Source organism: Stegastes partitus, unplaced genomic scaffold (assembly GCF_000690725.1).
Source record: "Stegastes partitus isolate 25-593 unplaced genomic scaffold, Stegastes_partitus-1.0.2 Scaffold29, whole genome shotgun sequence".
Taxonomy (NCBI): domain Eukaryota; kingdom Metazoa; phylum Chordata; class Actinopteri; family Pomacentridae; genus Stegastes; species Stegastes partitus.
In genome coordinates this window covers 451990-465801 of record NW_007577760.1, presented here as the reverse complement: position 1 = coordinate 465801, position 13812 = coordinate 451990, and the positions used below count along the sequence as shown (strand labels likewise).

General features: G+C 38.7%; 1 protein-coding gene across 1 annotated transcript in view; it reads right to left on the bottom strand.

Moving 5' to 3' along the window:
* Positions 1-13812, bottom strand: part of ctnna2 (catenin (cadherin-associated protein), alpha 2) — a 322230-nt gene that overhangs the window by 264548 nt on the left and 43870 nt on the right. The window contains exons 3-4 of the mRNA XM_008298545.1: positions 5026-5221; positions 192-358 (exon numbers count right to left, since the gene is read on the bottom strand). Coding sequence (XP_008296767.1) covers positions 192-358; positions 5026-5221 — 363 coding nt within the window. The remainder of the gene's footprint in view (positions 1-191; positions 359-5025; positions 5222-13812) is intronic.

Below are 13812 nucleotides of genomic sequence, written 5' to 3'. Positions count from 1 at the left end.
CAAGTTCAAGTACTTCTTCTTTTTCTTCACCTGCCATTTAACATGTTTTCCTGGCTACACAGGGCAAAAGGAATGGATTTATCTGGGCTTAAATATTTTTGGAAATATTTTGCAATAATAACATTTGTCCAGTCGTTCTTAGACATTCCGATGCATAAAAGCTTGATATTATTCATCCATTTAACACTTACAATTTTAAGATGCGCCAGCAGCCTCATGACATCAGCCATGTCAGCGAGGATGAGCAGGCGGGTGACGGCAGACAGCAAGGCGCGAGCAGCCCTCACCATGGTGCCACGTTTTACAGAGGAACAAGGGTCATCGGCAAACTCTGACGAGGCAATACGCATCGTCTCTCCTGCAAGAGGGAAAGAAGGAAACAGTAAGCAGAGCGGATGATCAAACATTACTTGAATGTGTGGGCATGTGATTGCATACTGCTATCACTCATCTATTTATGTATTGTCAAACACAAGCTGTGGATAAGTATGATAATGTTGTGTCTGTATAAATACAGTGGGATGATTAATGGTCCCTTGAACCGGAGGCTGAACTGTATATCATGAAAGTTCCACAACTCAGAGGTCACAACACTAGAAACATGGCAGGGACATTGGCCAACATTAATTAGTGCATATGCAGGTTTTGTGTAGTTGAGAAACAGCATCAACACTACATAGCATGTCCACCAGAAACAACCGATGACTTGGTTTTTCAATTGTGTAATGTCCCACTTAATGTGTTTTTTTTTTAAGTCAAAAAATAAAAAATTAAAATAAAAACAGAACTCTAAGAGATGTCATACAATGATTATTTTTTACAATTTGTTGTTTATATATATATATTATATATATCCATTTGAAATAAAGGGTTGCAAGGTGGAGCGGTGGTTAGCACTGTTGCCTCGCAGCAAGAGGTCGCCAGTTCGCGTCCCAGTGAGGACACCCGGGACCTTTCTGTCTGGAGTTTGCATGTTCTCCCCGTGCAGTGTGGGTTCTCTCCAGGTTCTCCGGCTTCTTCCCACATCCCAATGTATCGGGTTTAATTGGTGTTTCTAAATTGTCCGTAGGTGTGAATGTGAGTGTGCTTAGCTGTCTGTCTCTAAGTGTAGCCCTGTCATAGACTGGTGACCTGTCCATAGTGTCCCTGCCTTCACCCTAAGTCATCTGGGATAGACTCCAGCCTCCCTGCAACCCTAGTGAGGATTAAGTGGTATATAGATAATGGATGGATGGATTTGAAATAAAATCTACAACACAATAAAAGTAAAGGGTTCTAAATACTTCCTGTATACTGTTATTTTAAAAAAAAATAGAAATCCAGTCCTACTCTAATACATAAAACCGTATTGTTTGTTAGAAAACAGATGGTACAGAATAATCCTGACTGATGAACTGCTGCCCTACATAATGCGCAACAAAATGGTTTCAGTTATGACTTCCCTTCAACTATTATTTCATCTTTCATCCTCCCCCATATCTCCAACTTTGACACAAACTGCATTAAATGCACAATTATTGTTTGAAAATGCTTTTTTTCTGTGATCGTTTACGTAGCCGTGAAATTTTACTGTCCTAAAATACAACCATCGGTGAAAAAAAAAGGTGACTTTCTACATAATGATGGAAAATTCTCCCAGCTGGGTCAGTAGCAGAGTGATATCAGGTCAACACTGCCAGTGCCAGCTCTCTGACCATAAATAGAACTTACTGAGTAAATAAAGATGTTTATCAAATGTTGATGTGTAAAATCTTAATTAATGAAAAATGCAGCTGAAACATCCCAATAGCCCAGTACTCTTAATAAAAGAAAATTTTAATTTAGTAGATGAATGTCAGTTACAGCATTGAGTATTGGTCAGAAAAGTGTTTTTGCAAAACAGGGAAGTTGGCCTTTGACCTTTTGGATAGAAAATGCTATCGCTTTATCATTTTTTTCCCATTAGAAATGTGTGTGAAATTTTGTTATAATTTGTGAATGAATTTGTAGATAATGGCCAAAAAAATGTTCTAGGAGTTCACAGTGACCTTTGACCCTTCAAGTTCATCCTTGATTCTAAGGAGATGTTTGGGTCTGATTTCATGAAACAAAATTGCCTCCAGGCATTCTTGATATACTGCACTCACAAGAATAGGACAGACATGAAGTCTGTGACCTCGACCTTTGACCGCCAAACTGTAATCAGCTCATCCTTGAGTACAAGTAAATATTTGTGCCTCATTCCAGAGATATCGCATACACGAAAATTGGATGGGCGGGCGAACAACTTGAAAACCTAATGCCTCGATCCATAGCAGTCGTCGGTGCAGAGGCAAAGAAAAAAACATGCACATACGAATGCAAATGAGCTCATAAACACTCAAATTGTTGCTGGTGGTGCCATAATTCAGTCTGGCCCAGTGATGAGCTACTGAAGACTGACAGTGCAAAGGATCTGATTTACCCTCCTCTACCCCCACCCCCCACCCCCAATCTGAAATCAGCATCTAATTTAATCAGGACAAGATAAAAGGGGGTTGTGGGATGATGAGGTCACACTGACAGAGGTCTGAGGAGGTGATGACAGATTTAAATGCATTGTACGATTCACTAGACAGAAGATGCCACTTGGAAGGAGCCGGTTCCAGCTGCTGCAAAAGGTCTGTTCGAGTCTGCTGAAGACAGTCAACATGTTGTATTTCCAAGCTCGTAAGTTTGACATTATTAATATAAACCGTCTTCCCTGATGACCTGACATGTACTTACATCCAATCTTGCAAGGAAGTGGAGTGTAAAGAGAGAATTAAGAGTGCCCATTAGCAGTACGCTTGTGTGCTGAAGAGCTTTTGAGCATGCCCATCTTTTCATACTGTCAGTAAAAGGTTAGGAGATGTGGAGTATTAACTTTCATGTCCTATTCCTGTGTTAGACAGGTACTTAATTTTAATTCATTGCCTTTTTCAGAGGACACAGCCTTGCCATTAAAATAGTCAAAAAGGGGCTGTGCAATTATTTTGAGTCCAAATGTGCCCATTTGCATACACAAACGTAAAAATCTGTATTAATTCAATACACGCCCAGAAGATACAGAATGCCTTTGATAAACTTTTTAAACAAAGCTTTCCTTGGGTTTTTGGCCGGCACGCCTAGCAAGTAGGAAAATTGATCTTGTCCTTTTTGATGTCAGCTGTGGTGATGGCCTGTATGGCAACAGTCTATTTCACACCTCAGAAGAGCTGCGTGCCAAAGCAGTCAAGTCAGTATTCAACAGCACCAGCGGCCAAGTGGAGCTGACAGTGCAGGATGAGGAATACAGCGACAACACAACATATGCTGAGCTCCATTTGCTCTTTCTGCTGATGTAGTTACAGAACAGGGAATCCAATTCCATTCTGAGGACAAACATTTGATTCACATAAAGGCTCACTGACTTGCACCCAGCACAAAAAAAGAAACTTTGGAGAACTACATACAACTGTAACATTGCTCTATTTGAGTATATGCTCACAGAAAGACCGAGCACAGTTTGTTGTGAACGTGAAGAGCCGCATGCATGCACGAGTTTCAGTGTCAACAGGGCAATTTCCAAATTGTTGCTAATGAGAATGGGCATCTATAATGTCTTAAAATTCAGCAAGGCTCCTCACCATCACAGACAGTCGAAGCTTTAACGATGCATGACTTTAGGGTAAACAACTCCAGAACTAGACTCATTACATTCATGAGGCTGCATGCACCAAGTGAAGCCCAAAACTAATGGGTACTAATCCTTTATATTTAATGGATTTGCCTTTGCCACTCTTAACTCTGCATCCGTCTAAGTTGCTAAAGTTGTGCAGACATTTGACACGCTCTGACATTCAGAGCACTTACATTTCCCAAACATTACAATTTTAAGTCAATTACTCTCCCTGTGCAGCCTTTAATGTCAGGAAAAAAACACACTTTAACAGAAAGTGGTGTCAGCAGGGCTACTCATTCTAATCATAATGATGCTAAACAGTATCGGTAGAAATCTGTAAGAACTTCTAAACTGAGTGCATCCCAAAAATAATGTACAAACCGCTGTAACAAGTGAATGCAGTACCTCAACATGGGGCATGTATTAACATTGTCATGACTGCCACCTCATTTTTTTGTCATTTTTGCCATTTTCTTATTTTAACCAGTAGGAGTTTGTCAGCCTGAGCCTGTTCCCATTTCTGTCTTGTTAATTGTTTTTTTTTTTTTTTTGCCTACTCCATATACAAGGACACTACATACTAAACGGGAAGCAAAGGAAAATATAAATATCCTTTTTACTGAAATCCAATGCAACACCACTACAACTCTAAAATCTAAAGTTTCTGTTACACTTTTGAAACGGCGTGACCAAAACGAAACAAACCGTAAAATAGGCTCAATTGTTGGGGTGGTTTAGTATATTCCAAATGTTTGTGTTCACCCCCTGAAGCCCACACGCATTTCACAGTCATTTCCTCTTTATGTGAATGTTGTTCATTAATGTAAGCATCGGCACATTGCATTCCCAACTTGACCTGAAAATTGTACATCAGGCATGTGTTAGATGTGAGCAGATGTAAATCCATTTAAGTAAATTAAAATGCTTTAAGAGGAATTTAGGATGTAGGCTAAAGATTGAGATTTCATGTGCTACTCAGAAGTAACGTATATTTTCTGGTCACCCTTAGATTCAAACTGGATGTTTGAAAAACAAGATGCAAATCCTAAATAGTTGGTCTTTTTAAAAGTTAGAGTAACCAAAAAAAAAAAAGAAACAATTAGATAAAATAGTTCCAATGGGACCCACTACAGATAATGAATGATGCGCTTGAAAGTGTAGGAACAAGCCACAATCATACAGCATGCTATAGACTGAGGATAATGATTCAGATATTGCTTTTTGAAAAAGAAAAACAATCATAACATTGCTTAAGGCAAAGCTGCATTACTAGATATCTAGTCGCAAAATATCAACTGCACACTGGGTAATCAACAACTGCAAAAGCACAAGCACTGAGTCTGCATGAGAACATGAAAGCTCACCTTGCTTGCGAACATCCTCCACAGCAGCAATGAGCTCCTCCTTCAGGTCCTGGCTGTCTTTGGCAATCTGCTCACCCTTCTCCAGAAAGTTCTGGGTAGCCTGCTCAACAGACACTGCCAGGACGTGGGCCTTCTTAGAGCGGCCCTTCTTCTTACTGGATGGCCCTTTGTTGCTGGTATTCACCAGAGTGGTCACCTGCGAAACAACAGAGGGCATTACACTTGGCTGACTAACACACAGTATGTGAAAGCTATGTGCATGTGAGACTTATTGCTGTTTTTGTGCGTTGCCAGCAATGTTGTCTTGGTTTTGGTGGTTATAGCACATATCATTGTAGAAACCGGTAATGATAGTAAGAGCGCCAAAAATGACAGAATTCTACAGTATGACATCTGGAAAACTGAGTTTAATACTAATAAAGTGAGATAGCATTAAGTAATTAATGAATAAAGCCCTCAGTGCAGAATTACATGATCTAAAATATTAAAATTTCTCATGTATACACTAACGCAATTCCATAATATAGTGGTTGCCATAGTGCCAACCACCAAGGTGCACTTTTGCAATTGCTACAATGTTCAGTTTTGTGTTGACATTATGATAAAGGTGAAAATTCCTTTATATGGTTCAACATACAGCAGTGATGTTGCACAAGACTGCATTATATCGAGATGTGTTTCAAGTGTTTTGTTTTTGTCAGGACAAAAGAAAAACATTTCACCACCTTTTACAATTACCTTAACAGTAGACAAATAATTCAAACTGACACAATTTCAATAATGTCAATGTCAAGATGGAGTTTAAACCTTCATCTCTAAAGTGTACTTTCTAAGTGGCTTCTCAGTGCAACACTGAAATAGACTAGGAACTGTTTCCAACTGTTTCCCAGCAATAACGATACAAAAAAGAAAAAAAGACCTCATTCTAAGAGCGTTTCTACCTTTTTTGAAAAATTATACTTTTGTACATGTACATTCCTTTATAATGATGGAAGTATGAGTTGTCCTAGTTTTGGAATCTATAGTGAAACTCTGGGAAAAAAAAAAAAGCTTTATACTACAGCATAACTAGATGACAAATATTCATGTCTTTATCTATAATATGGACTTCCACAACTATAACGAGGCAATTCATCCTAAATTCCATTACAGCTAAATTGCACGTAGCATCAATCAGGCACCTGCCTCATCTTGGACAGCAACCACTGAAAATATTCATACCTCAGCTTAAGTAGGAATATTGTAAAATAGAGTCTAGTCTTCAAGCTGCCCTTCTCACTGAATGAGCCTCAGGCAATAATTTCCTTGATGTGAACTTGTGGACAGGCTACACTGCACAGAATCAATAGGATGATGTGTCACAGAATCCTCCAAAATGAACCCTGATCTAATTGTATTAGTGAGACTTCAGTGTTTTACAAGAGCAAGTTTTGCAGGAGAAATGTAATATAATACTTTCCATTAAGAAAGACTCCAGTACGGTCAAGAAGCATTTCCATATATAAGTATTGATTTCTTCCATTACACACAGCCAAGAAGATGACAAAGAGAAACATATGTTTAGTGCAAATATGATGTGTTGGTTTATAATGCTGGTGTTGTACTCTTGTCAAAAGGCCAAAGCTGAAAAAGGAGCTCCTTCAAACAGGCATAACTAAAAGTTTTCAGCACTCAGAGAGAATCGGGACATGCACTGAGAAACTGTTGAGTTGTAGTTTCTTCCACTAAAGTACTGTTAGAGGAAAAAAAAAAAAAAAGTTTTATCATTAAATGTATTCTTCTGTTCTGATGTGTCATTATCACCAAACCAAAATGATCACCCTCTCCCAACGGGAAAAAAATCTTACTTTGAGCCCAATTAAAAGAAATGTACGAGACAAGCAGAACATTAAAGTCACTCAGCCTGCATGACAAGCAACAGAAGAGCACCAGTCATTGCTGTCTGTCAATAATTCATTCAAGAAAGGAGATATTTCAACTGCTAGTTTGCCGGTGACACCTTTGCTGAACACAATGACACACGTCTGTCTGAGGCGAGCAAAGACGCATGGACAGAATTGCTTATTACACACTCCAGTCTTGAGTTTGCTGTAGAACTATCTGGCTGTCAGCAGCTGAACTTGCACAATGGTGTGATATGATTAGTTTGTGGGATATATCAGAGGCTTTCACTCTGAAAAGCCCTTAAGAGCAAAGTTATGTCCTGTCAAGGCAGCATTACTCAGGGACTTCCAGCATGGAATACAAACTTTAATGATGTATGTCCTCACTTATGACGGATCCAGAAATAGGTGTGCTGATACGAGACTAAGTTAATCTTTTAGGTGAGTCTTTTTTGTCTAAAAAGCATTTCGTGTTTTAATAACATTATTTTTAGAATCGGTATTCATAGCTGCCCTGACGTATAACTTTGATACATCTGTTTACCATCAACTCATCTGTTCAGCATCACGTTACACAGTTGAATGAGTGCTCATTATGAAGTGCAATGATGTGTTTATTTCAATCCAACCTTTTATGAATCAATAACTCATCATTCTATTTACACCTGAAAGCACACACAAATCTGCGCACCCAAAAACTCCCTCCACCTAACACACACGGATTGGCTGCCCACGTAACAGCTTTTTTGCATAGACGCACTGACTCACAAACGAGAACAATCAATAACACACAAACGCAATCACAGGATAAAGGAGGACTACTTCCTCTTTCAAGTTCTAACTTAGAGACCACTAAGAATTCTTGTGATTGTCAGGAAGCACATAAACAGCAACCTGATGTGTCCAAGCTGACTCAAAAGCAGCGAGTGGTGCATAAATAAGACTTCCATCTGTGCAGATTGCTATCATTAACACAGCCTGTGTCATACATCTGATTATCACTGCCATATTATTATGCTTAAACTCAAATTTGTTTGCACAGTATGGATTTTTGATATAACCAGGTATGAGACGAACTATTAATCAATGAAATCCCTTCAGTTAAACCAAGTAAATATGTTGATTGTCCATGCCCTGTAAAACAACATCATTTGTCAAGCAGCTGTGACAAAAACAGATCTGATTGAATGATTTGATCAATAGGCTTAAACATAACATTGAATGTTGGTTTAAACAGCAGCCCTCTATGTCCTGAGTCTTTTGTGGACCCATCCATCCACCTCCTCCTCCTCCCTACATGTACTCTGTCACACACTTCCTCCTTTGCTCCTCCCAAAACTACAGCCGATAGACAACTTTGTCACTTCAATGTAAAAATGTTCTTTCGGCCATGTATTGAATCGACTGCTGTTTCTCACTGAGTGGCAGGTGTCTTTGAATCCTATACCGAGACACTTCAAACACAAGCAGCTAGTTGACAGCATGACCACTGAGATCAGTATGCCAGACATATTACGATCAACAGTTTAAATGTAGGTAAACTTCTATGTTTGCTACATTAACTGGCAGGGGTGTGATGACACACTGCTAGGAATAGTGTCAAGCAAAGTTTGATCAGTGTGTGTTACATTTCCATTAGTACACTGTTTTTCATAAAGTCCCAGTGAGGGTCAAGTGTGTAGAAATGGGGACTGTGGAGGAAATGGAAGCATCCAACTTTACTGCAGTGTTAATGAAAACGATCTAATTTACTTAGCAGTGTGGATGGTGACAATAGTATGATGTGGGAATAGTGTTTGTAGTGCATCTGATCGTTTAAAAGTACTGTAGATTTTTTGACAGTTCTATAGTCAAGAATAACAAAATTTGAGGCTGATGGCATCAATACGTTGGCTGCCCATACAGTTACACAGTCCATCCACTGCAAACAGCTGGCAACGCACACTGTGCATTAGCAACAGCAATGTAAATATCTCTGTCAGAATAGGGTATCAAATATGTCATTCAACCTCTATACTATTACTGTCCCTTACAGCTCGAACAATTACCCAACATCTAACCTTGTACAACTGTTTTTGATTTGTAAGATCTGTGTGCAAGTACATTTTTAAAATTAAAAATGCCTTGTTTAGCTTTGAATTCAATTCTCTATCGTCACAGAGTTTTTCTGGTTGTAGTCGCATTGGCAAATATAGCTGAATTAAATTAATAATGTCACAGAAATAGGAACAGGCCAAGATGGCTGTAAACTACAGTTTCTGTTCATTGCAGTCACTGCCTCTCTCATGTAATTTTGCTTAGAGATTTGTGGTCAAGTGAAAAGATTTTTTTTTTTTTTTTTTCTTGTTTAAAAGTTAATGAGATCTTTAAATACAGTTTCTATACAAAGCCATCTGTAAGTCTTCTGTAGAACAAGAGATAATGAGAGCATAATGAGTAATAGGTCTGTGTCATATATCTGCACTTCAAATGCTCATTTATTCATAAACAAAGGGCTGGGCTGTGGAATGCACACAAACAAGGCTACTGCATGTGTCATGTAGCTTTCCACAGGGACTGACTCAGTCAAGTCAAAGCTTGTTGACATTTTGTTCTGCAACAGTGACTTAAAAAGCTTGATGTATATTTAATTATGCCTGCAATAACCTCGCAGCATGCACTGAGGCTGAATCAATTTATCAACCTTCATACAGACTTGGCTGTGCTATTTTTGTAAAAATATCTTGTCATCTCTGCACGCATATGCCTAGCTAAATATTCCAACAATGAGCGTAACGGAATGAGGATACAATAAAACTCCCACTTCAAGAAGAACATGAACTTAGACAGCGGTTGCAAACTGTTAGACACGTGTATTGTGTGTTTTCCAGGTGTAACAAATACGAATTAAGTTGTTTTTGATCATTTACATGTCCAAGTAAGCCATGATGATGTGGCTGTTAGCCACCTTGAAGCTAAAAGACGTACCAGTAATTCTATCAGTTAAAATATTCCTCATAAAAAGGCCAATTAGAATCCATGACAATTATGCCTGCCTTATTAGTGCAAACTATTGACTGCTGCTCGTTTTTTTTTTGTTGTTGTTTTTTTTGACACGATGTTCCAGATTGATGCTTTTACTATTTGAAGGACTATTAACATTAGACATGAAATAGCCTTTTTTATAGCTGATGAAGACTGTGAATTGTTAAAATTCAATCTAATTATTTTAGGGCCTACATGAGTTCATCAATCTTCATATAATAGCTTAAGTTTCTGCCTATTCTTCTTATAGACAGATGTCTTGAGGAGATATAAAACAAGCTGAGTGGAGACATTCACAGGTTGCTATGTACCTCTGAAAGCATAAACAAATAACTAATTATACAGACCTACATAAATGGCCAGCTAAGTTTACACTGATTAAATGAAGCATTGGATTCAGATTTAACAAACCTCCCTGGGAGAAACAAACAATGCAGGGAAGAAAGACGGTGCTTGTTTCATGCTGGATGACATTACATTTTGAGGTCCTTAGACACTGCAGCTTCTTAGTGGGGTTGCTGAACCAATCTAGTTTAATCACTGTCATTTTCACAAAGACAAAACAAATAGCCTCGCTGTTTAACCTTTGGAACATGTTCAGTACTGACAGCCAGTAAATTCATACTCAGGCTGTCAAGAAAACAGGGAAAGAATGTCACAACATGAATGTAAGCTCACAGCAAAGCCCTCACCGTGTCACCTTAAAACAGAGAATAAGAAGAGAAGATAGAAAGTTCCCTTTGACACTAGCTTGAGCCCTGATGGGGTTCAGGGCAAACTAAATTCAACAAATCAATAAACTTGCTATTGTACTGTCAGAAAACAATATTTAATACCTAATATTTAATGAACACAATGTGAGATACTTATCTTACTTATCATTTAACTTAAATCGTACAGTTGTACAGTAACGGCTTGAAAGTGAAGCCTGTGCAGAAGTCTGTTAAAGTGCAAACGACTGAGGTTTACTCAGTGATGGCTCCAAAAAGTCCCTGCCTCAGGTTGAGTCCCATTCAAAAGAAACACCATATTTCATGAAATACTAGTCAAAACATTTTTTTTCCCCCCCCAAAAGCCATTATTAACTAGCGGGCTGCAAGGTGTCTTGGTGGTTAGCACCGTCACCTCGCAGCTAGATGATCCCCAGTTTGCGTCCCGGTGAGCACGTCTGGGATCTGTCTGCTTTGGAGTTTGCATGTTCTCCTCGTGCAGCGTGGGTTCTCTCCAGGTTCTCCGGCTTCCTCCCACACAGTCCCAAAACATGTTGGTGATTCTAAATTGTCTGTAGATATAAATGTGAGTGTGCTTGGTTGTCTGTCTCTAAGTGTAGCCCTGTGATAGAGTGGCGACCTGTCCAGGGTGTCCCCTGCCTTCGCCCTGAGTCAACTGGGATAGACTCCAGCCCCAGGAGGATTAAGCGGTGTACAGATAATGGATGGAAGGATTATGAACGAGTATGATTAGCTAAATTCAGTCCTGATCACTGTGCTCTTGGTCATTTTGAAAATAATTTCCTAATAAATAATTGGCCCCAAAAAGAGGTACGAACAGACCAACAAAGATTTTCTGTTTTGTTTTGGGTTTTTTTCTTTAATGGGCAAATGATTCTTTTCTTAACAGTTCCCAATTTTGTGCACTTTATATGCAATTTTAGTGTTAGGTTCCGTTTTAGCTAACAAACCAATATTAGTTAACTAGTTATTTGATCACACATTTGGATGGTCCTGGCTCCAACCAAAAAAGATAAATAATAATAAAGTCAATCTGTAGGCTTCCATTTGGCTCCTAGGCAAACACCTGGGTGACTTCAGTGCTTGCTGCAGGCATCTTTACACAAGGTCTACTGTGTAACCACAAACATGGTCCTTTCCGTATTCCCTTTATATGAGCACATGAAGAGAGAGAGGCACAGGATCCACCTATACCTGCAGTAGCTCTGTGAAGTCGTCTGACAAATAGCATCATAAAGATATGTTGTGAATGTCATGACTAATATAAAAAAGTTTGAATCCTTCATTACCTGTTGCAAGTACAACACAAGAACTGTGTACACTAAATAATTCAGTGGATCCCTAAAGGTAGGAGAGAGAAACAAAAGTAGTTTGCAAATAAAAATGAAGTGAGCCATGGTAATGTTTGCCAAGTGCATCCAAATGTGGCCTTACGCAAAACAAAATAAATTTTGTGTCAGTGCAAGGCAGCCTTGCCCTTTTCTGGCAGCTGGTAATTGGCAATGGGCCTATTTATCGTGCATATTATCAGCACTGCTTAGACTTTATGCAAGACCACGCTGGGGTTTACCTCCATACAGCCCCAAGTTGTCATTTCTCGGGCTTAGCACCAACTTCCCAAACAGAATACGCTTTGCTAGATTTTGTTCCTATATACAACCTGTATAGCTGTTACACCTGTACGGCTCCGGGACATATCTTTGGCTTTGAGCTAAAGAGTGTTTCTTCTGGGCAATTTGGTAGCACATTTAATTGTTTAAATTCCACTACATTACCACCCAGCAATTGTTAAAGACAGAAAGAAAAGGCTAGGAGCTATAAATGACCACCACACACTTTGTGAGAAAGCACATCTACTGCATCAGGTCAAGTGAAATCGCATGCATTGTTAAAATGACAGGAGACACTGACTTGTGGGAGAATGAATAAGTGAACTAAGCTGTCACTGTTACTTAAGCCAGTTTGAAAGTTGGATTTCCCTCATGTATAAAGGTATCAACCCACACAGCCTTCACAACAGCATGAAGACTAATAGAGGTCTTTTCAGTACATTTAAAAAGAAACATGTATATAGTATCAGTGTTGAGACATAAAAAACTGTTCAAAGAGAGGGACAGTCCATGTGCACAGATGTTACAGCAATACAATATATTTAATTCTTAGCCAACTAAGGAGACACCCTCTTGCTTGGTTTTGTGCTTCCTGATGAGAGGAAAATTAAAATGTCTCTGTAAACACTTCTCTAGTGTGAAAAGAGAAACGCTAAGCAGTTTGGTTCATTATTTTGTTATGCCTTGAACCACAGGGGCCGTCCACACAGCATTGTGAGCAAATGGTGCTTCTATAACATGCTATATTATATGATGCGATTCTCCAGGGGTCTGATGTAAACACAGTGAGTATGCAGAAAAACCTTGCTTATAGCGCATTGCCATTTCCCCTATATTAATTAATATTTATGTTAAAAAATAATGTGCTCCTTGCACAAAGTGTATGCACACAATTTTCCAGTGCAAGCTCAGCATGGTGTGGGAAATATATTTTAACAACTGTTTATCCTGTTCCAATATTAATGTTATAATCAAAATAACTCTTGATTACCTTCTGGATATTTTATGACGATGAATGAGATACAGTATTGGTGAGGAATTAATTTTTAACATCACCTGTGCCTTAAATAGCACTGCGGTTGGAGGCCTGCTCCTGCACTACTGGAGAGAGATCACTAATGCAGTTAGTGAAACTGTGTTTCTTTTTGGCCATTTTGTTCACATAAAAACACCCATGAATAAAACTTCATATTTAAAAACTAAATTAAGGATGTGGCCTCATTTATAGCTAATTGTGGAAATCGAATTAATGCTCATGACTGTGGGGACAATCACAGACACAGGATTTAAAGAAATTGTGTATAGATATCTTTATAAGTCTAATAAAAAGAGTGTACGTACAGCGTCTTGACTCGTGACTATTTTTTGGCTTTGTCATAGTACTCTTTTTGTTATGTAAAATGCTGTTTAAAGATGATACTGATACTAAGGGTTAAAGCAAAAATAATCCTGAACCTAAATATTGACATTGACAATATCTAAATTAAAAATTCAAAAAGCTATTCACAGTATATCAGAACGATTACATGGATTAGCCTG